The 23568-nt window shown below is 43.8% G+C and overlaps 2 protein-coding genes across 3 annotated transcripts in view; both read right to left on the bottom strand.

Annotated features, from left to right (window-relative positions):
• Positions 1–973: 973 nt before the first annotated feature.
• On the bottom strand, positions 974–9288 carry oit3 (oncoprotein induced transcript 3). 2 transcript variants are annotated; one of them, XM_042066379.1, is made up of 9 exons: positions 9150–9288; positions 7028–7402; positions 6121–6231; positions 5010–5132; positions 4350–4481; positions 3766–3926; positions 3010–3431; positions 2180–2279; positions 974–1593 (listed from the first exon to the last, which is right to left on the bottom strand). In XM_042066379.1, exons 1-9 carry the CDS (start codon positions 9202–9204, stop codon positions 1435–1437), a joined length of 1638 nt encoding a protein of 545 aa, XP_041922313.1. In that variant the 5' UTR covers positions 9205–9288; the 3' UTR covers positions 974–1434. The 2 variants fall into 2 exon arrangements, with proteins under 2 accessions (XP_041922313.1, XP_041922314.1); XM_042066380.1 differs by having other exon boundaries at positions 4359–4481.
• A 2534-nt stretch (positions 9289–11822) lies between these two features.
• Positions 11823–23568, bottom strand: part of mcu (mitochondrial calcium uniporter) — a 66376-nt gene continuing 54630 nt past the window's right edge. Inside the window, exons 4-9 of the mRNA XM_042066387.1 lie at positions 23091–23261; positions 22008–22112; positions 21534–21694; positions 18164–18367; positions 17264–17380; positions 11823–17097 (exon numbers count right to left, since the gene is read on the bottom strand). Coding sequence (XP_041922321.1) covers positions 17017–17097; positions 17264–17380; positions 18164–18367; positions 21534–21694; positions 22008–22112; positions 23091–23261 — 839 coding nt within the window. The 3' untranslated portion in view covers positions 11823–17016. The remainder of the gene's footprint in view (positions 17098–17263; positions 17381–18163; positions 18368–21533; positions 21695–22007; positions 22113–23090; positions 23262–23568) is intronic.

Genomic DNA, 23568 nt, shown 5'->3' with positions numbered 1-23568 from the left:
TGATGTGCAATTTATTATAACGGAGCACTTTGTTCCAGACTAATTGGGAAAGTTGTTTCCCAGTCCAAGTTATATTAACATGGACAATTACATAAGACTTTTGAATGCTGTTGTTAATGTTTAAAAGATGATTACGGAAGCTATGTTAAATTATTTGATGACCTTTTTTTTCTTTTGTTATCCTCTGTGTGAATGTCTCTACAGTCTGTAATACCTAGTGCCTGAACTGGCCTTGAAATACCTCATTTCAAAAATGTAAAGTAAATTAATTTGTAAAGAAAACATGCTTACTGACTGCTTTTTGACACAGCATTTAGAGACCATGCAAGTTTTAATTGGGTTTGATATTATCCACATGCAAGTTCCACATGCATCCAGAACTGGGATGGACAATAACAATCATGCCATCAAACAAAATCATAGGAATACTGCTTCTTAATTAGATGTTTATTGATTCATTTAGGTAGAACATAGTATATATACCTTCACTCTCAAATAGCGTTCAAGTCTATATCAAGCCAGTGCATACTGTATTTATTTACAAGTTACTAAACTGCTGTTTTGGCTAGTTGCACACTTATTATATTAGCAATCCTATTTGTCGAAATCAAATAAACTTATAAGGCACAGAGAGATACATTGCAAGCCATCATGTCAGATCTCATTTTAGCTGAATAAATACTCCACTGCCTTAAAATACGAAAGATGTTTGAATGTGCTTGGGATTGAGCTGGGCCAAATGATGGAGAGGCCTCGCACGTTGGCCCCATCTTGTGTGCATGGACTGATAAATTAAGTGCAGCGTCGCTCTCAGTGACTTGAAAATTGCACGTCAATCTCTCTGATGTGACTAAATTATATTAAGTACTTGAGAGAAAGAGGGAGAGAGATGAGACGGCCTTGGGCGTAAGTTACAGTATTTTCAAGTGATGGAGGATTTACATAAATGTGGTCTAAAAATATGGTTGATATGTGTCAGTGGATTGATGCAAGGCCTTTGCATAAGACGCTTAGACTATCAGAGTGCATGGATAGGCATGGACTGATTGAAAGTTTTGTTTTTGTCAGGGCCTGTCCCAGTTTGTTTAGCTAGAGTATATGACTTGGGAAGGGTAGAAGCTGTGGAAAAATGTATATGGGACCTCTGGAATGTGTTCACCAAGTGTTACTGTGTGTAGGACTGCATGTGTATGTCTCATTCATCTACCCTGAGGAAGACGGAGTCTCCCAAACCCTACATAAAGACTGTGTGTGTGAGTGTGGCTCTGTGTGTATGTGTGTGTGTGTGATTATGTGTGTTTCTGCATGGTGTATGAGTGTGTGTGTGTGTGTGAGTGAGTGAGTGAGTGAGTGAGTGAGTATGTGTGTGTGTGTATGTGATTATGTGTTTCTCCATGGTGTGTGTGTGTGTGTGTGTGTGTGTGTGTGTCATAGCTAGGGCATTATCTGGATGGGTCCTCCGATGAGCACTGTTTGCTGCTGGTGTTGGTCGGTCCATAGGTCCCTCCGCAGGCGTCTCCGGCAGCCCTGCGTACAGCGAGACTCCCCCTCCGCCTGCCCACACACCAACACACGGCAGTGCAGGAATACCTCCTGCACATGCACATGCACACACACACACACACACACACACACACACAGAGAAAGAAAGAGAGCGAGAGAGAGTGTGAGAGAGAGAAAATCAACTTTCAAGTACATATGCAAACAGCATCATCATTTGGTTCCAGTACCAGTACAAAACATTTTTTAAACAAATGATGTCTTTCTGTAGTATACACTAATGTAAATTACAATCATATCTCTCCACACAAAACTGCATGCACACACCCACACACAAACACACAGACACATGCACACAATATACATTACCATCCATCAACCTATCAACCTCACAGTCATGCAGATTTACATACTTGCACACAGCAGAATGAATAAACCTCTTCACAACACACTTCAGATGATGATACACAGCATGACCAACAAACACACACATATGTAGCCACACACACACACACACACACACACACACATGCAGCCACAGGAGGTAACAAACCTCTGAAATATGATAGCATCCATCCTGACACTCAGAAAAACGCATGACTACAATGCAGATTTACATGCCCATGCAAACCCACCCCATGACCAGCTGGCCGCGCCCAGCGTGCCTTCTCTTACTCACTCGGTTGTCCTTGCCCACGAACTTGAACACCGGGACATGGTAGTGCTTAGAGAGCTGGTCCTTAGCACTGTACTGGTGAACAGTCTCATCTGAGATACAGCTAGAAATAGACAAAAAAAGAATGAATGAATGAATGGACAAATTAACAAATGGGTGAATGAATGAATGAATGGATGGATGAATGCATAGTTAAGAGAAAACGAGTGAAATAACAAAGGAAAAACTGGAAAATGATTAACAATGCACTCTAATTAAGAAGTCTTCTAAGACCCTGTGAAATTTTGTCTGTTCTATTTATCATGCGTTAACAACAGCTTGTACTAATTGAACATTCTCTCAGTGATCAATTAGTCCTGATCCATTTAGGCACGAGGAACTGATTTGTTTCCTCCGTTTAATGCTTGTTAAAGACCACTATTTTGAAATCAGTGAATGGGGTTTTTTAATGGGAATGTTCATTTGCTACAGTGTGGTGAGGAAATGATGAAACATTTCATCACTATTTCTCAGTATGTCTGAGCTGAACCCAGAGCATTGATATTACTAGAGCTCCAGGACAACATGACCCACACAAGAAGTTGAATTTGAGAATAATATCAGTTACTCTTGTTGTGCACTACAAATATTTGCTTTATATTTGTGTTATGTCTTATATCTGATTATTCCTAATATCTTTTCATAAGCTTTATAGTTTTTTCTATGTTTAATGACCTGTTCTCTGTAAAAAAAATGAAACTATTGTCAGACTATGGTAAGTGTAGTGTTGTTTGTTTGCTTGGCACTGGACCTCATTCACTTGCTTCACCTTGCCACCTGTCGGCCTTCCTTACCCGTCCTTGATGAGGTAGTACTTGACCCCCTGGTCTGCTCTGCGGCCCGGTGTAGCGAAGCAGCTCTCCACCAGCGCCGCCAGCCCGTCCACTCGCTCGCCCTTGGGCTCAACGCCGAAGTAGAGCCAGTCGCGCAGGTGGAGCTGTGGCGGCGCGCGGTATGGCTCGGCGAACTCGGCGCTCTTGAACAGCTCCAGGCTGAAGGGGAAGAGGCCCTCACTGTGGCCGGCTAGCTCCAGGGCCGAGCCGGGCAGGCTGGGCAGGTAGCCGTCGGACACCTCGTAGTGGCGCGGGAACTCACAGGTGACCGGAAGCAGGAGCTTGCTGGTGCGGATGATGAGCTCGCTGCTGCCGCCGCTCCCGGGGCCAGAGACAGGGAGGCCAGTCACCAGGTTGGTGCCCACGATTTTGTCGTCGACCACCTGCAGGGGCGCAGATGGGGCACAGGACAGAACAAATAGTCTTCACATTCTCTTTCCAGTTCAATGTGTGCCATTTTTTTAATAGAAAAACATTCTCTAATCTCAGAGTTTTCACAGAAATACATCATGAAACAGCTGCATAAAAAATTACAGTGTCAACCCGCATACTCTATTTAACACTTCATACCTTGATTGTGTCATTTCTATTAAACACAGGGTAGTTTTTGCATTTTTACCCCCTTTAATGAGCATTTCCAAACCAAACCCTCAACCTCAACAGACTTGTATCTGGTGATACCCCGGACCCAGATGGACCAGAGACAGAGACCCTTACCTCCACCACAGTGCCGCAGGTCCTCAGGCTGAAGTTGAGGTTGATGTGGGTGCCATTGGAGACACCCCGGCAGGAGTCGTTGGCCAGGAAGAGCTCCAGGCCTCCCACCAGCTCCTTTGGCACAGAGACTTCTATGAAGCTGGAGCCACACTGCACAGGAACTGCAGAAGCAGACAGAGCAGTGAGGATGGAACTGTGTGGAGTGTACACAGGATACAGTCTGTAGAGTAAACAGCTACCCTCCCTCACATATAGATGATGCAATTTGGGAGGGCCTGCTACATACTGTAGAGATGAAGGTGAAATACCAGATATAACAAGCATGGATGTTCTCTGTCTAGTAATTGGTTGAAAATGGTATTGTTTGCAACAATATCAAATTTGATGAATAGACATGCTATACATATGCTGTATACATACTTCTATGTACTGTGTACAGTTAGGATTTATTTACTGAATTTATGTTCTTATTTATTTGTTTTAACACACCACACACGCACACACACAGTCGCACACACACACACACATACACACACACACACACACACACACACACACACACACACACACACACACACACGCACAGTTCTGACCCTGGCAGGTGCGTTTGTCCGGAGCCAACATCAGTCCCCGTGGACAGTGGCAGTAATAGGAGTCCTGAGGCCCAGAGCAGCCATGGCTGCAGCCTCCATTCCCACTGTGGCAGCCCTCAATCTCTGCTCAGGGAGGAAATAGGAGTGAGAATGGTGAGCTTCCTCTACCAGGTTGATGAGGAAAGAATAGATAAAAAGTATCGCTGCAGCCTGCATTCTCATAACGACAGCCCAAAATCTCTGACCAGGAAAGGGAACATGAGTAAGAATGATGAATTTCTTCCCACAACATGACAATGTTGTTGATAGCATAAAAAAATAACATAGTTAAAAATAACATAATTAATAGCATAATTAAAAATAAGTGTTTTTGGTATAATATCTAACCACATTGGAAGACTTTTTTTTTTGTAGAAATAAGGAAGCGCGCTCAACACCCTATAGTACTTCAACTGGGTGCTTAAACTTTCTTGATAATAAATCAAAAACTTAGAAAAATAAATAAATCAAGCACTTTTTTTTGTCAAATGATGTTGTTAAATCTTGAAGCAGATGTTGGAGGATTACACCCCAGATTTATGACTCTGGTGGAATACTGAGGTGACAGACTGCAGAGTGTTTGCGGCCTTGTCTGGGGTTTGGCAGTCTCACCTTTGCAGGTGCGTCCATCAGCGGCCAGCACACGGCCTGGCCGGCACTCGCACTGTCGGGAACCCTTGGTGTTCACACACACCTCGGCACAGCCGCCATTCCCCTTCTCACACTCGTTCACATCTGAGAGAGTGACAGAGAGAGAGCAATGGAGAAGGTGGAGAAAGAGAGACAATGAAAGGATGGCAGAGAAAGAAAAAGAGAGAATGACAAAAAAAGGAAAGTGTGAGAGAGAAAGAGAGAGAGTGAGAGCACAAGTGAGCAAAAGTGTGTGAGTGAGAGAGAGAGAGAGAGAGAGAGAATAATAAACAGAGTGAAAGGCATGTTTGGTGAACAGACATGAAAAGAGTAGCAACCATGAGGTGCATCCACCCCAGTTTATCATAAAGAGCCAGCTGTCCCTTCTTCCTTTCATCTGCTTTCTAAATGCTCATCTTAAGGAGTTTGGTCAGTTTCATTAGAAAGGGGGAAGGCAGCCCATACACAACTAGGTCTATCCTGACAGAGCGCTAACAACAGGAGGTATAATGAGACCACACGTTTCAAATGACAGGTTTTGAAACGTGGAGAGAAAAATGAATGCAGAAATGATATTTAGAGAGCTGGAAGAAAAGAGTCGGTCAGACATCTTTAGACATAAATGGTCTTCGGCGACGAACTGAATATATCTAGTTGATTCTGAACATTTAGGACTTGACAGACCAGGATTTGTTTTATTTAGAGAGCAGAAGTCAGCTCTCTATAGCTGCACCTTATCAGAAAGGAACAAGCAGACCAATATGTGACAAGATGTGTTTTTTGTAGCTTGTCTCTGTGGTAGGTTCTCCGGTCCGCTGGGATAATTAACTTTTAAACACCTGATATTTTCAAAGACGCCAAAACATATTTACTTTTCAAAGATTTTCCTCAAACTCCTTTCTGGCCCATTGTTTATAAAGACGTGACTCAGTTTTATGACCAGCATGGGAGAATTCCATTATAGGATTTCTGCCAGTTTTATTATTTGTTTTGTTGTTGAATTTTTCTTTATTATTCAGACTGAAGCTTGCCGCTTTCTGGTTGACTCATTTCCCACACTCGTCTCTCAGCGGATCTGTGGTGGTTCCCTCACCTAGGCAGGTCTGTCCATCAAGCCCAAGGACGGTTCCGTTGCCACAGCGACACTCAGGTTCTCCACAGTGGGGCCCAACGCACTCCTCCTCATCACAGATGTCATAGAAATCTGAAGGCAAGCAGTCACACACAATAGACAGAGTGACACAGCTTTTGCAAACTGCTAAAAAAAAAACGTGTTTAAACAAATATCAGAGAAGCATCAAAGACAAGTATAAATTATATCATCTGGAGGATAATTTAGGGGAACTGAGCAAGAACTAGAATATATTACTGGAGGACTTCACACATGGTGCTTTGTGTGTGATCGGTTAGAATTTTCAGTCTCCCCTAATAGACCTATTATCTCTTGCGGCATCTCACTTCCATTTGCCAAGATGCAAATAAGGGGCTACGGTTTAAAAATTAGGGAAAAGGTTTGGGAACTTAATTTTTAATCTTGCACTTGAGGAGGCAAAAGCTTGAATGATTCAGGGTGTTTGAAGATTTCTCATTAATTCACTTTCATTTGTGTAGAACGTTGTTGAGGCACTGAGCGCTCACTCATGGGAGACTCCTGCAGCTGTTACACATTTCAGCCACGATGGCGGATCTCTCTCACACACACTCACACACACACACACACACACACACACACACACACACACACACACACACACACACAGAATGAGAAAAAGAAAACACTGAAAACCAACACAAAACGTTATTTTCCATTTAAGTACAGGCTCATTTCAACAGATTATCCACACTGAAGGGACAGACAGATGGAGGAAAACAGACACACAGACAGAAACTGCAGACTAAAAGGCGGATGGACAGACAGACAGAGACACTTCACAGTGTGAAATGTGGACAGACAAAAACATTGCAGGGTAAAAGTGGACAGAAGGCCTCTGCCAACTCACGTCCACAGTAGACATGGAAGCAGACAGAGGGTCTTGGCAGGCGGTACACATAGTAGCCCCCTGGGCAGGCCTTGATGTCCACGTTGGCCGTCCAGTGGCAGCAATTGTCATTGAAGCTGGCGCAGGCTGGCAGAGAGACGATGCCCTCGTTGAGCTGAGGGTGGCTACCGTTTAGCCAGATGGGGGCGTGGGTGCCGCAGTGGTTCTCCTCGATGCAGAACGTCGGCATGGCGTCACCAGCCATGCCGGTGAATCTGTACCACTCCCCCGAAACATGTTGATCACACAGAGGCACACCCCTGGAGTTGTTGACGTGATACTCCGTGTTGCGCCAAGGCTCATTGAGACTGATGTATGCATTGCAAGGATCAAAGACTGGGCAACATAAAAGGGGTGAATAAAATTAGGTGAGGTCCCATGATAACACATTTCAAAATCCTGTTAATTGCATAGACTCACATACACCTACAAGGAAGTCATTTTGGTATAATTACCAGAGATAGTAACTAAATATGTGCGTCAAATTGTGTTCTCAATGGGCCTTTGACAATGGAGTCTTTCTCAAGAAGTGCGTCAGATAAGATTCCCTGTAGTTTTAAATAGATGGACATTTCAGGGGGGGAAACTCAATCGAAGGAGAAAACAAATAGCAGTGACCATGATCGATACGCTCCCCTTCTCCCTAATTTCACTCTTCCTTCCTCTACAAAACTAATTAAGGGGATGAATTAAGCCCAAGTGGAAAGAGCTTGTGGATGCTCGGACATGAAGAATAACCCTGCCGTGGGAGGGTAAAGGATTCTCACATGTCAGCAGGCAAACAAGTGGGAGCTCAGTAATCACTGCTGCCAGGAGCCTTTGACGGCTCAGGAGACACTCTGCAGGGGAGCCCAACTGTAGATCCCTGCGTCTGCGAGTAAGTCATTAGTTACAACACTAAGTAGGCATCTCAGTACCATCTGAGTCAAGGTGCACTGCTTTGCTTAGACACAAACGCAAACGTTAAACAGCTACAAAAAATGACATATGGTTTAGAATGGGGCTATCTCTTTGTTCCCATGGTCCTATGTTCCCCAGATTTGTATGATACAGTACACATTTATTTCACGTGGGACAAAATCAGATACTTCTGTATAACACAGACACACACATACACACACAAGGACATTTATTACTTGGGAAAACTTGCTTAAAACACTTAATTAAAAAAGGGACCAACTATTCAATCTATACCTAAAAATGAGATTATGAGATTATCCATGGTCTTGAATAACAATAAACAGAATTGGGGAACATGGGTACTCTTCTGACATTTGTAAATGTTCCACTGTTTTTGTTCAGCAAACTTCATTGTTAACTTATTAGAACAGACTCAGTAGTCCTTGACCATGAAAATAGTTTGGGCTCCCATCTCTGTCAGTTTCAAGAACTGCAGGAACTTCAGATAGATGTTTTTCAGGTTGCTACAATCAATTCCAGAAAGAAGATTTAAGGGAATCGAGGTGTTATTATTTTATAGTAATGAAATGACATTATGAAACAAATAACTTGACAAGACATCTACAGTTAGGTGTAGTTTCATTTAGCTTCAATTGGGAGAACCATCCCCAATCAAATACATTTTCCCAGTGTATTTCAAAGACTAAGTGAAATGCACAAACTCCAGAAAGAACACAGTAGGACGGCACCATAATGAGACATCATTAGGGAAAAAGAATATGAAGACATTCTCTGGATGGCGGTGTCATTAGAGTCTTTAAATCATTTAGTATTTTCAAACAAACACTCAGAACAACAGTTTAATGAGCATGCGCTGCATGTTTAACTCTCAAGATTAGTTTGTGGCAAGAGAGTATAAATCAGGCCTAACCCAGTTTATTTGGCCCTGCATTCCTGGTATAATAATCTAATGGATTGCAAGCATAACTTTTAAAAGATTACAAAAGTAAACTGATGAGACACAATGAAAGTTTTGTTCATGCTCTTGGTTCAGTAATCAATGTACATCTGTTATCGGAAAAGCTTGGCAATTCATTCATATGTAGCCATGCACAATTCATCGCCCTGATTAAGCATCTTGAATGTACTAAACCAGAAGCATATTTCCTAAAAATGCTCTTACCTCTGGCGTCTGTGAAGAGAGCAGCCTGGAGGAGGATGGCTATTAACGGAATCATATTGTTGGTTTGCAGAGCAGAATGCTGCAGGACAAGCACACTTGTGTGGTCAGATACAAAATGCTTTATGACAGTCTATGTTCCCCCGAGTTAGACCAATCTTTCTTTTTTTTTTCAAACTAAGGGACAGCTTATCATGGTACGCTTGCCTGTGGGCTGGACAGGGACCTGCCTGTGTGAGGGTCCTGGGGGCAAAACAGGACATCTGTGTCACCTTGACCTTGTCCCTCCTGTCCCCATGTCTCTGACTGACCACACACACATACTCACTGATACACACCCTCTCCGGCCTGTGACAGGACCATCCTACTATTGTTCCAGAGGCATCTCTTATCCACATGATGAGACTGCATTTAGAAACTACCTACATTTATTATTCCAGTCAGTAAGTTAAAACTTTTAGTTAAATACAATGTGGGGGGAAAGGTGTAGTTTAAGAGTTATGTCAACATGTTTTGTTGCAAATCAGCCTTCAAGATTATACTGGCAAAAAACATAAAAAAATGCAAAGATTAAGTAATACAGTTTACTCAAAAATATTTCAAAAGCACACATAATTTGCTCTCTACTGAGTGCTTTAAAATGATCAACACCAAATATCAGGCACTTATGTAATCAGACTTGAAATTGGATAGAAACCCTTTCTGTTTGATCATGTCTAAGCTCTCCTGCCCATTGTCTCTACATTCCTTTTTAAAAACCACTATCTCCTTTCAAACTTCTAAACCCCTTTTCTCCCCTCAGCTCCACCTCTCTCTGTAGCTACCAGATAACCCCAGACAACCTTAAAAACCAAGTTCCCGTTGAAGCCCATTCATCTATTGTCATTCCTCTGATACACTCTTTCATTGAATCTCCATTCTTCCTTCCTGTCTTTACGCATGTTTTTGTCTTCATATCTCAAAGATACAGAACAGACACAAAGGCCTAATGAAGAATATACAGCTATACCAGTGTTTCTATCACAATACTTCACTAATAGTTCTTGCACTCTTTGAGGTAGACATATAGTTGCTGTTGGAGAATAGCACAAGTAAGGGCTTTTCTATGTCAAAGTGTAGTTCCCATAAGAAATAAAACGTTATTGGTATTGTGAATTCCTGTAAGATGCCTAGGTTCAACCTGAAGCGGGCAGATTTCGTTCCCCCCTCCGTCTTTTAATTAAATGAATGGCTCCTCTAATCAATGAGGCCGTTAGAAGAAACGAGCTGGAACATGTCAGGCCTCTTACACAATTACTCTCTTGCCCATCTTGCAGACCATCTCACTTATTTCTCTCCCTCTAGGTCTGACTGCAGATTTACTGTTTTAATGAAGATGTACTTTCTCTGTGGGCCAGAGGATTAACATCACATTCACTGATTGGGTCCTGCCTGCTGCCCCCCCTGAATGCATGATGAGGTACACCTTCAAACACTTTTGTGCATGAACGAACACACGAACACACACAGTCACTGAATCTGCAGGTAATGTTTGATGGCATATAAAGTAACGATTATGTGCAGATATTATTTTAGATGTTTGCCTTTTAAGGCAGTATATAAGAATCTCTGAATACAGAATACACTGTATGTGAACACTGACAGATCTCTCTCATTACTGTGGTTCTTCTGTAATGATGGGATGTGTATTCTCTCGTCACACACAGCCACACAGTGCAGACAAGCCTATCTATTGAGGATATCCAGCAATTACAGGAAGGCGCAGAGGCCAAGGATGCCCAGATGATCAGGTCAAGGATATAGTGTTCTCATCCATCTTTTGTAAACATGGAAACCCAAACTATTCCACAAGCGCCATGTGTTACCTATTGCAAAATAGTGGCTTGTACATGACCGTATGCATGTGGACAGAACATACCAATTCCATGAACGCCTTTGATTAAGCATGGATAAAAGACCCGAGAAACATCACTAAAACAAAACTTTTGTCTCCATCGTCTCCTCCCGATTTCAAGGTACTTTGAACATTTTGAGCCTGTAATTGAATTGTGTTTCCGCTTCTGTGGTCCTCATCTCCCAAAGAGAATGTAAACATCTCCCACTTTCATCAGCTCTTCACCTTAAACAGACAGCACTATGCAGACTCCCAGAATGTAATGGCAGTGCCCCTCACACCACTTTAGCATGACAGCCTCTTACGCAGCATAACATTACATCCCGTCGCCACAAAGAGCCATCTCAGGGGCCACTAACAAATTGGGCCGGCACTGATTGTGACAGTAGAGTGGGCAGACAGTCCCGAATGGTCCAGTCAAGACGGAGACTTAATTCTGCCTATAACGGCTGGTGTCTACTTATATGGCTGTCTTTGTCAGGTCTCTACGTTTGTGAGGTCAGTTGGAACATCCAGCTACTAACATCCATTGGCGGCTACTCTCTGAGGAACAGTATATGTCATCATAAAAACGTTAATCTGAGAATGGCTCAGCCTTGCTGATTCAGCTTTTTATCCATTATGGCCCATTGGAGAAACATATTAAGGTTTATCCAATTAGAATGAGACTTCAGAGGGGAAGTAACTAACTGGCTTCATATGGTACATGGTAAAAGAGGATTGACATGTTGACAATAGCAACTTATACAAACCTGCTTAAGAAAATGACAAAACATGGCACGTGACACAAGAATTCCAAAACTGGATAAGTATTTTATTGATAACTGAATTACATTTCTCTTTTATACACATTTCTTAAATGATACAGGATTTTACATTTTCATTTTTATAGTCTTCCAACATTACAGCATCCGATGCCAATGAGAGGAAACAAAAGAGATAGGGAAACCTAAGAACTAGAATGATCATTCAATCATGGATCCTGCATAACTCTCTTTGCTTTTTTTTTAAACATAGGTTTAATCTAAGTGCACACAAACAGGATAAAAAATAAAAAATAAAAATGCACACAACCAAAACTAAATACATGTGATTTTGATTTGAGAAAGAAGAAAGGTGGCAGGTTTAAAAAAAATTGAAGTGCTTGAAACTGCTGGAGAAAAACAAAAGAGAGGTGGATGGATGGATGGATGGATGGATGGATGAAGAGAGGGAGGTCAGTGAGTGAGGTAAACGAGAAAGACGGGGGGGGGGACGTGCACTCAGGAGCTCTTCCCGAAACATGCAGAGAGCATAAGCCCCTCTCTCTGCTCTCATAACACACACACACACACACACTGAACACACACACTCACAGAGGGGAAGTTTGGGCCTATCCCTGCCTTCCATGATGGCTTGTCTGGCTATAAATCCTGAACTGAATAGGGACAAAACCAAAAACACACAGACCATGTCAAGTCAAGCAGACATAACTGTATCATGTTTACTTTTTTCTTTTTTTTAAAGAGCCAATTTAGGCTGCCAGCACTTGCTCCACGTCACACATTTAGATGACTATAAGTGGCTAACTGCTGCATTACATTTTTGCCTTAAAGTCATTTAGCAGAAAAGTCTTTTGGCTTGAGTCGCCCCAAGTGACTATAAGGTTTGGTGGCCAATGCGTAGCTGAAAGAAGGCAGGGAGCAGGGGTCAATATGAGAGGGAAGGATGGGAACCCTAGAGGACATGGGTCACACACTGGAGAATAGAGGACAGTTGAACGGAGACAGAAGGGAAGACAGGAAGTGACGAGGGGTCAAAGGTCACCTTTGGCAACAGCAGACCCGAACATCGTGGAAGGGGGGCGCGGCAGCCAAACCTCGCCCTCTGCATCCAAAGAGTCCATGTCTCATAAATAATTTTTGCCTTTGTATTTTTTTTTCTCAATGTCATTTTTATATAATTTCCCCATGTAAACATACATTCATGCAACACCCGCATTTGAATAGTTCTCTATATTTGATATATTTTTGTAGAAAAAAAAGAAAAGAAAAAAGAAAGAAAGAAAAGACCAAAACACCAACTTAAAAACCAACAAAAGACAAAAGGAGTAGTGATCCAATGGAAAACAGGTGATGAGAGTGGAGCCCTGAAACAGGGGAGAGAGGCGAGCAGGATAGAAATGGAGGTTCACAGGGGTCAACTGGAGATGCAGGGGCTCATAGATCGCTGACCAAGCCTTGCCTTCTAATTTAACATGTGAGCGTGAGTAAGTGTGTGTGTGTGTGTGTGTGTGTGTGTGCAGCGGAAGGTCTGAGTGAGATTCATGACCCTAGATGATAAAGGTTGGAGAGAGAAAAAAATAATTGATGATATTGATCTGGACCAATCAGAAGAGGGATAGTTCATTGATTTACACTTTGCCCTTTGCTTCACACACAAATGCACGCACACACACACACTTTCCCTTTTGCACATGCCCTCTCCATGTGTCTTGCCATACAACACAAGACCACAGGGCTCTCAGTTGGAATCTAGTTCATTTTAACATGTGTGAACTGCCTAGAATCATTTACTAGCTACAGTAGCTTTACTAGCTTCCAGTCAACCTCTGTGAGGCTACCGTTCACCTCATAAACACCAAGTCAGTTGCTGTGTCAAATTGGGTGTTAACCACTTAGCAAGTGTGGCTGTGGGAACGTCTGTCCAGGCCAAAAATGCCTGTACACACATGTGAAATCACATATGAATCACGTGTGTGTACAAACATACACAAAGACACAGACACAGACACACACTCATAGCTGTGGCATGGTTCAGGTGGACACCACCTGAACAGAGGGGTGTGAGGGCCCATGGGGAGTCGGGTGATTTGATTGTGCTTCCCGATGCCCATGGGTACCTGTCACCTGGCCGTCTCAGCTTTGGGCCTACCCTGCATTCCATAGACCGGCGGACAGAGGAAGAGAGGACAGACAGAAAGACAGACGGACGGACGGATTGACAGACAATCCAACCGTTCCCCTGCTAACAGCAGACAGGGCCCAGACGCATTTTAAACAGACCCACTATAGACACACACAGAAACACAAAACACAGATATGGCTTCAAGCTTCTGCAGAAAACTACAGCCCATTGAGGACTGAATGGAGAACGTAAACAAGGGCGACGTGTCCTAATGACAACAATTACATTGTACTTCCCACACCACACCACATCTCTAATTCATAAGGGTTATAGTAGTGCATGCAAGCAGTCTGCTTTGCCTTGGAGTCTGGAGGGCCAAGTTTGTGTGTGTGTGTGTGTGTGTGTGTGTGTGTGTGTGTGTGTGTGCGTGTGCGTGTGCGTGTGCGTGTGCGCGTATTGAGGTCTAAATCACTCCTTGGATGCATATGTTGGATATGTGGATATGTAGCTATTCTGAATGAGAAGGCTCAGGGTAAAGCTTTAAAATGTCACCTTTAAAAAAAAAAAAAAGAAAAGAAAACAGAAGAAGAAATTCATTCAACATTTGGCCAGAGGATATAATAAATTACTGTCTCTCTAGCCAACGTGGTCTTGTGGGTTCGCTTGAGCCATTGTATGTAAACAACCTTACTCAATTTGATAAGGATATGCTCGAGAAATGACAATCACGTCAAGGTTATTTGACAGGGTTCGAGATATTGTTTCCATGTGTGATATTGGTAATGCGTGTCTCGCTCCTCTAACACGGGCCCTCTCTACAAACACATCACACACACACACACACACACACACACACATACAGAACATCCATACATACATACCTACATACACACACAGACTAAAAAGATGCAACAATCTCGCTCTACAGCATGCCTGGATGTGTGCGAGAGAACACACTAAAACTACGATCTATGTATATATTACATCTGTTCCCCCATCCAACATCACCACTTGACTTCTTTACATGTCGCCCTCGATCCTCCCACTAAAATTCTTGGCATTTTGAGGACTCTTTTTTGCGTGAGAGGATGGGGAGTTGCGATGCAATGCTGAATTTGCAGTTAGTGTCCTTGTTACCACCGTTATAGTCGAGACTCGCGTTGATCTCGTCACTAGATGTCAAGGCGAGAGAGTGCGGCACAGCGATGCACTCTGTGGCGAGGAACCTAAGCACAACTGGAGAGTCCTGCGTACAAAGCAGCGCTCCAGGACAGTGTATGTGTGGGTGTGTGTGTGTGTGTGGGGGGGGGGGGGGGGGGGTGGTGGTGGCAGAGCTGGATGCAGGGGAGCCCTAGGCAGCGCACTGGGGTGTTCTGCACACTGAGAGGCACTGTGGAGAGAGATGGCGTGGACAGGGCTGGGGATGGTGGTGGTAGTGGACAGGGCTGGGGATGGTGGTGGTAGTGGACAGGGCTGGGGATGGTGGTGGTAGTGGACAGGGCTGGGGATGGTGGTGCAGGAGACTGGGGCCAGGCTGAGGCTGTGTGGCGGAGAAGCTGGAGGAGATCCCTGCTCTGCATCTTTCACACCGCTAGCGCATTCCATTTGCATGTTACATGTACTCTAGATTTGTACAGGAGTGGTTAGTAGGCACTGGCAAGCAGGCGTCAAGAGTAGTCATACTACTCACAGAGTACTGTTATCTATCAGCTAGCAGGTGTGTGTGTGTGTGTGTGTGGGGGGGCATGTGGTTAGGTATATGACACAGTTCTGATAGCTGAAGTGGGCACTGACAGAAATGTTGTGATTGACAAGATGGGGCTGAAACAAGACAGTCTCTCTCCGAGAGAGAGTGAGATGGAACAAAGAGAGAAAAAAGCTTTCTGTTCATTATGATTGATTGTTTCTCTTTTTTCATAACAAATATAATATGGCTTCTAAAATAAAAAGTGCCAAAATGTTTCTTTATGTTGAATTTGTTTTTTTTCTTTCTTTTTTTTTGGAACAATAGAACCCACAGTGATGTTCCGTCGGCCGCTGTAGTGTCTCACACTGGCGAGAGAGAACTGAGCTTGAAGCTGAGAGCAGCAGCTCAGACTCGTCCCAGCAGCTGTCAATCAAGGCTCAGGGGGCTCTGGAACCATGAAATGCAGCCAGCACAGTTTCAGAGCCTCAGCCAAGAAGGGACCGAGAAATGACCAGAGAGGCTGGGTGGTTGTGTGGATTTGGCGGGGCAGATACCGGCGGGCTAAAGGTCAGTTGAAGGTCAAAGCAGCTCTTTCAGTGAGATGTGCGTCCCACATGATGGAGGGCAAGATGAGTGGGTGGGAGTCCATCCTTGTTGACTGACTCTTAGGATGAGTCCTGAATCTCACCTCCATCTACAGGGATGCTGACAGGCTGAGGGAGCTCCATGTGTCTGACTCCACACAGTGTGTGTATGTGTGTGTGTGTGTGTGTGTGTGTGTGTGTGTGTGTGTGTGTGTGTGTGTGTGAACAGTCAAGAGCCCTGCTCAGTCACCCTGTGTTGTGAGACACATCTACCCTCCAGAAGGCTCTGAGGCTGCAATATGTTTTTGTACGCGTCATTTCCTGTCCAGAAGCAGGAAGTTCCTGTTGTCCACAGAGGTTTGCTGTAGGCGGGGGTGGTGTTGGTGGGAGGTGGTATTGGCTGCTGGTCTTTCAGTACCTCTCTGCCTGGCTGTCAACAAGCCCCTGCATGAAGTTCACCTTCATCCTTATCGATATCAATCCATTGTCTCTTGTCACCTTCTCGATTTCAACCTTCTATACACACTTGCTGTTGTTGTCATCAATATTTTCAGCCAGAAAAGTTTTTTAAAAAGGAAAAGAAAACAAAATCCCTCCCAGAAACAGGAGAAGAGATGGTTCTGTCAGAATGAGGAAGACAGAAACATAGAGCGAGGGATTTAAAAAAAGGCAAAGGGGAGAAATAAAAAGACTAGAGGAGAGGGGTGGACAGAGAGAGGGAGAGAGATAGAAAGAGAGAGAGAGAAAAAGAGAGAGAAAGAGAGAGAAGATGGGGGGGATGGGGAAGAGGGCTGGAGAGGAAAGGATGCTCTGGTTCCATCAATCCTTGATGGAGGTGAGCTGCTGGACAGGGAGTTGGAGCTGCAGAGGGTCTCTCAAGCGCTTCAGATCTAACTCGGCCTGCAGGAGGGACAGAGAGACAGAGCCAGAGAGAGAAAGAAAGAGAGAGAGAGAGAGAGAGAGAGAGAGAGAGAAAGCATGTTATGTGAGAGACGTAAGACAGTGGAGAAGAACTGTGTGCGTGTATCTGTTTGGGAGGGAGTGATGGAGGTGGGCATACACATACCTCAGCAATGGCCCCCTTTAGTTCGTTGTACTTCTCAATGTCAAAGCGTTTACTCTTAGCCCCCCTATGGAAAAACAGCAGGTACTGTCTGTCTCTGGCATCAGGGTACACATACTCCTGTGAAAAAGATAGAGAGGAGAGGAGAGGAGAGGAGAGAGAGAGAGGTGAGGAAAAACAATGAATGGGAAGAGTCGACAGACAACAGCAATTTCTTCCCATTTCTGCCCTTAAAATATTCATAAAACCCAAAACACCAGCTTGTGTGTGTGTGTGTGTGTGTGTGTGTGTTTGTGTGTGTGTGTGAGAGAGAGAAAGAGAGAGAAAGAGAGTGAGGCAGAGAAAATGTAAGAGAGGGAAAAGATGGATGATGGAGGCATTGCCTTCAGAGGCAGGGAGAAGAGAGAAGCCTGAACAGAAAGGGACTCAAAGAGAGTGAGAAAGAAAAAGGGAGGAAGAGTGAGAAAGAAAAAAAGGAGGAAGATTGAACTAAAGGAGGGAAAAACAACAGAAAGAGTAAGGGAAAGCAGAGAGAGGAACCAGAACATACGGGAGAGGAATGGGTCACAAAAAAAGAACAGCTTAGAAAAAAGGGAGGCTTAGAAAAAAAGACAGATGGAAAGAGAGAGAGAAAGAGTGAGAGAGAATAAAAATAGGCAAAAGAGGGATGCTAGACCAACTGAATATACATGCAGTGTGAGGTGGTGGGGGTGAGGACAGTAAGTATGTTTCCAAATGCTCGACAATCCTTTGACACAGTTGTGCATTTTGTCATGCAAATAAAGTGTCTGGATGTCTGAATGTTTGAATGGAGCTGCAAATCAAGAAATGAGTTACGCTGCCTAGAATAGAGCAGAATAGGCCTGAATGGAGCTGTGCTGTGCTGTGCCGTGCCGTGCTTACCTGGCGCGTGAGCACAAAGTAGGAGTACATGGCCATGGCGGTGCCGTAGGTGATGAAGTAGGTGACGGGCTCCATGATGTCCCAGGAGTACTCCCACCAGGTGAGGCGCGCCAGGATGCCAAACTGCGTGGCCATGTAGGCCATGCCACCCCACAGCACCCAGGTGGTGCGGCGCTCCGCCTTCCTGCTCAGCTCCGCTTTCACCTGCGGGGGGAACACACACACACACACACACACACACACACACACACGCACACACGCACACACGCACACACTCACACACGCACACACGCACACACACACCATACACATATTCTTAGATAACAGACAAGAATGACAAGCCTCATGACACTAAAAAGTCAGGAAACTTGGCATGAGATAGACTCAAAGACCGATGTTGATGATGAAATTTATTGAAATGAAATGATTTATTGAACTGATTGGATATAGCTGTAATGAGTGTAAAAAGATTGCACTCTATGTAACATATTGAGTCATGCCTGTGACCAGGGTTCGTACACATTTCCACCAGAGAATTTTCATGACTTTTCGACAAATTTCCATGACCTTATATTCCCTAAAACATCAACTAGCCTACGAAAATAGAAATCCATTCTTTCGAAACAGTCCTTGGGAAATTTGAATTAAAATTAAGGTTTATCTATGTATTTCTAATACATACAAAATGTAGGCCAACACTGACACACCAGCAGGCACATAGCCTAAGGCTATATTTCAGCCCTACATTAAGCAAACTTGTGCATTTAACTTTATGTGATCGCCTACTGTAGACAAATACCCTCCACACATTGAAATCCTGATTAATGTAATAGCCTGATCAATTACTAATCAGCTCTTCTTCAACACTGTCGGTTCATCATGACCACGTAATTGCGTTTTTAATTCACACAGCTTTGTAGCGCCGCACACACTGGCTAGTAAGATTCAATGCTGAAGTAACAGGGCTGTAGCCTCCCAGTAGGCTACCGCGAATAGTGGTGTGCGATACTGTAAAATTTGGTTTGGTCTTCACAAAATTGACTGCAACCGGGAAATAGATAATATCAATGCAGACAACGTGGAATAGGCTACAACATCGGTGTCAGGGATTAAAGTGAAAAAAAAAATAGTTTGACTGAACTTTTTTCAGGTCATAAGTCATACGTTGTTCATATCTACCTATAGAGATAGCACCCCTATCGCGACCTATTGGTTTTTAATGTACAAAAAGATGCAAACAGCAAAGTAAAGCACCAAATAAACACCAAAACGAGGCTACAGGGTACTAAGTTACTATGTAATTAATGCCACCTACAGGTGAATGCATAGAACATAACAATCCTATGGTTTGTGTACCCTGTAGCCTCGTTTTAGCCATGTGAATAAGGCGAATTGAGAGTGTTCTTGATTGAGATTGAGTTTTCCTGTTGAACAAAACAATATTTCAATACCATCCCTGACCATTGCTGATTAGCCATTGCTGTTCTTTTCTACTGCAGCAATATTGTAGAAAGGCTTTAACACACTCTTATTTAATTACTTCAGGCCAAAAGTGTTTAAAGGGGAGATTTTGTTTCTTGTTAATATGCAATTCAACACTAAGTAAAATCTATAAAATCAAGTTTGCAAGACTTCACATTTCCTCATCAAAGTAACGAATCAGAACAGTCTAGATATTGTTCATATTTCCATGTGTTGCCTCATCTGCATTTAATGAAAACATGGTAATTTTGAGTTTTACAGACAACTCAAGTTTTCCAATGAGCAGCAATACTGTGTGTGCTCATGCAGGAGGTCTGCGCATCTGATAACGACAATCGTGTTGCGCTATGAAAGAACATGCGTAGCCTACTTTCTGAGCGCAAACACGGTCAACCATAGATAAACGTAGCCTACCTCTGTCGTGGTGGCTAGTTGCACCAGGTAGGGAAGATGTCCTGAAGTGCAAGAACGTTAACCTTATGGCGGTCTTCTGATTGTTGGCGTGCTAAAACATTTTCCTATTGCATCCATAAACAATTTTCTTGCAGCAAACCGCGCAAAAGCAAACCCCTGGCACTTTATTTTTTTACACCATGGCTTGTTAGTTCTCCCCCGTTTCCAACAGCCGCCCATCTCCATTTATTTTTTAACTTTTGACACCTGTGCCTTCCTTTATTGTTGTTTATGTAAAGCACATTGGTGTTTATGTAAAGCACATTGAATGACCTCTGTGTATGAAATGCGCTATATAAGTAAACTTGACTAGCAACGCATCCATGACAGCTAGTGGCCTTGCCAAATAGACGCACACAAATCATGACGCTAATATGCAAGGTTCTGGTAGCAGGCTATCTGTTCAAGTCATAGGTGACACCCAAAATGAATGACCTCCCCTGACAAGAGTTTGCGATAGTAAGAAATTGTCTCATTGATGCACGGAAAGAACACAGCCTCCAAATTCGCACATAGAGCTCACAATATCATATCCAAAAAAGTTAAACGGATTGGGCAACCTCATCAGCTGTCTCGATGGTGTCACTATAATCCAACTTTGACCGTCCTCCAGACGTGTTCTTTTTTTTTTTTTAAGCAACCGCCCCAGGCCAATGAGACAAGCGTGTAGCTACAATATAAACAAAGCGAAACTCATGGCTGACGTATCTTCTTGAGCGGTCTCTGATTGAGACACAGAAAGTTCTCAAGAACACTATTAGGTCTTTTACCATCACACACATTCATTCATTGGACCTAATATTTGTAGTTTTAAAAAAAGGAAAAGAAAAGGTGATAGACCCCCCCTCCTATTTTTTTTTCTCACCGGATCTGCATCGATCTCAAATATGACATTTCTAAAATCAAATTGACGGAAATCCGTCATACGACGGAGAACTTTAATCCTTGCGGTGTGCATGACATCGACTGAAATATTTTCGGTCCTTGCATGACTAAACAACGGATTAAAAGGCTAATGCACCAAACATAAGATGACAATTATATTTTTAAAAAATGCAACCAAAGACAATTAGGCTTTCCGCCCTCTCCCTATTCCCTTCCACTGTTTGTGTGTTTTACGGCAATGGATAAAGCGAGTCGAATGAGTAGAGGGAGGGCAGAGTTAGAAAAGGCCGATCTCTGGTCTCCGCGCGACAGACACAAGGAAGTAGGCTATGCTACATAATCTATCGAAACACGATACATTTCTCAGTTGATTGCAACGGGTCACGCAAATTTCCATGACTTTTCCAAAACTTTCGGGGTGTTTTTCATTTTCCAAAACTTTTCCAGGCCTGGAAATTGCCATTTTCAAATTCCATTACTTTCCCAGGTTTTTTCAAAACGTACGAAGTACTACGAACCCTGTATGACATTAGGAGACAGGCTGGGCTACCTTTTCCAGTGGGCGGATCTGGGATTGGAGGTCCTCCAGTCGTACAACCAGCTCGCGTTCTTTGCTGAGCTGGTGATCCTCGATGCGCAGCGTAGTGTAGAGCTGCTGCACCAGGAACTTCACATCATTAAGCCTCTCGGCCTGCTCATGGGCCAGCAGCTCTGAGGCATGCAAACACACACACACACACAGACACACACACACACAAAGACAGACACACAGACACACACACACACACACAGACAGACACACACACAGACACACTGTTGAAAGTTGTCTGGTCTATATTGGCTATCTAATTGTGCCCTGAGGACTGCAGATGTTTAGCTAACTCGGGTACAATGCATCAAATGGCAACATTTATGTTTAAAATTGTACATGTTCCCTTACAAACAAAATTAATAATAGATATGTAGGAAAAAGATAGAGCATTGTAATCAAAGGTACACTCTGAATCTCCTGGCCCTAACTCACCTCTACTAGGCGGCCGCACCAGGTATGTGGCGTCGTTGATGACCAGCTTGAAGTCATCCAGCAGCAGCACATCTATGCCTGTGGAGGAGGCAACTCTCACCCCATCTACAGACAGAGAGAGAGAGAGAGAGAGAGAGAAAGAGAGAGGAGACATGAGAAAGAGACAAAGAGACATGAAAGAGAGAGGGAAAGAGAGGTAGGAAGTAGAGAGTGAGAATGATGAAGAGAAAGAAGGAGAGAGAGAGAGAGGGAAAGTGGTAGGAAGTGGAGAGTTTGAATGATAAAGAAAAAGGAGAGAGAGAGAGTAAGAGTGATAGGAAGTGGAGTGAGAGAATGATGAAGAGAAAGAAGGAGAGAGAGAGAGTAAGATAGGTAGGAAGCAAATGACAGAGTAAGAGAGAGTAAGAGAGACCACTGTAAGAGTGAGTGGGAGGTAAACAAGCCCAAAGTGAAGTGAAAGTTAATCTGTGTATGTACATGAGCCATCCTCATGAGTGAGGTGGGTCCACCTGTGCAGAGGGACAGCTGAGCGTCCTCTCCCCGCAGGGTTGCACTGGCACACAGGCAGGATGCGTGTGGTGCTCTCTCCAGGCCTGGAGCACAGCCACTTAGAACTCATCAGGAGTACACTCAAGAGCTCTCATCATGACAGGGACACTCTCCCTATCTGTGTGTGTGTGTGTGTGTGTGTGTGTGTGTGTGTGTGTGTGTGTGTGTGTGTCAGAGAGAGTGGCAGAGAGTGTGTGTGTGTGTGTTTGTGTGCATTTGTATAAGGGAAAAAGAGAGTGTGTGTGTGTGTGTGTGTGTGTGTGTACAGTCAAGTGTTTGAGACTGAATGCATGTACTGTATGGAGCAGCAGCCTGTTCAAACTGTTCTCCACTGCAGTAGAGGAGTGTTAACATTCCCACACTGCAAGCGTGTGCTTCATGCATAATCAGTGTTTTGGGCATTCGGTATTTTAGCGAAAAGAAAGAAAGAAAAGAAAGACTGGAGGAGAGGGAAGGGTGAGGGAGTGTGAAGGAGGAGAAAGGGATAGAGGGATTGAGAGAGAGAGAGAGAGAGAGAGAGAGAGAGGTGTGCACCTGTGGAGTAGATGGCTACGCGGTCGATGCCGCGGTCCTCGGCCTGCAGCTGCTGGAGGAAGACGCCCACGCAGTCACTCAGCGGCTTCAGTGTGAACTGGCAGCGCTCGCGCCGCGACGGCAGGTTCACTGAGATCACCGGCAGCCCGTTCTGATACAGCACCGTCACCTCTGCAGACACACACACACACACACACACACACACATTTCACACACACATGCTTTTATTCTAAACAGTTTAAAATGGAAGCCATTCATAGCTTAAATTAAATTAAATAAATTAAATTCAAGTATAAATATTTTGTGGGAATACATTTCAGAAATAAACACACAGACACCACACACACACACACAAATACACACATAAATACACACACAAACACACACGCGCACACACACACACAAACAGTCAAACACTGTCTGACACACACACACAAACAGTCAAACACTGTCACTGCACAATGGGAGAGGGATCTGG

The sequence above is a fragment of the Alosa sapidissima genome, chromosome 16, assembly GCF_018492685.1.
Source record: "Alosa sapidissima isolate fAloSap1 chromosome 16, fAloSap1.pri, whole genome shotgun sequence".
Taxonomy (NCBI): Eukaryota; Metazoa; Chordata; class Actinopteri; order Clupeiformes; family Clupeidae; genus Alosa; species Alosa sapidissima.
Note: the sequence above shows the minus strand (reverse complement) of the source record. Positions and strands in the feature narration are given on the sequence as shown.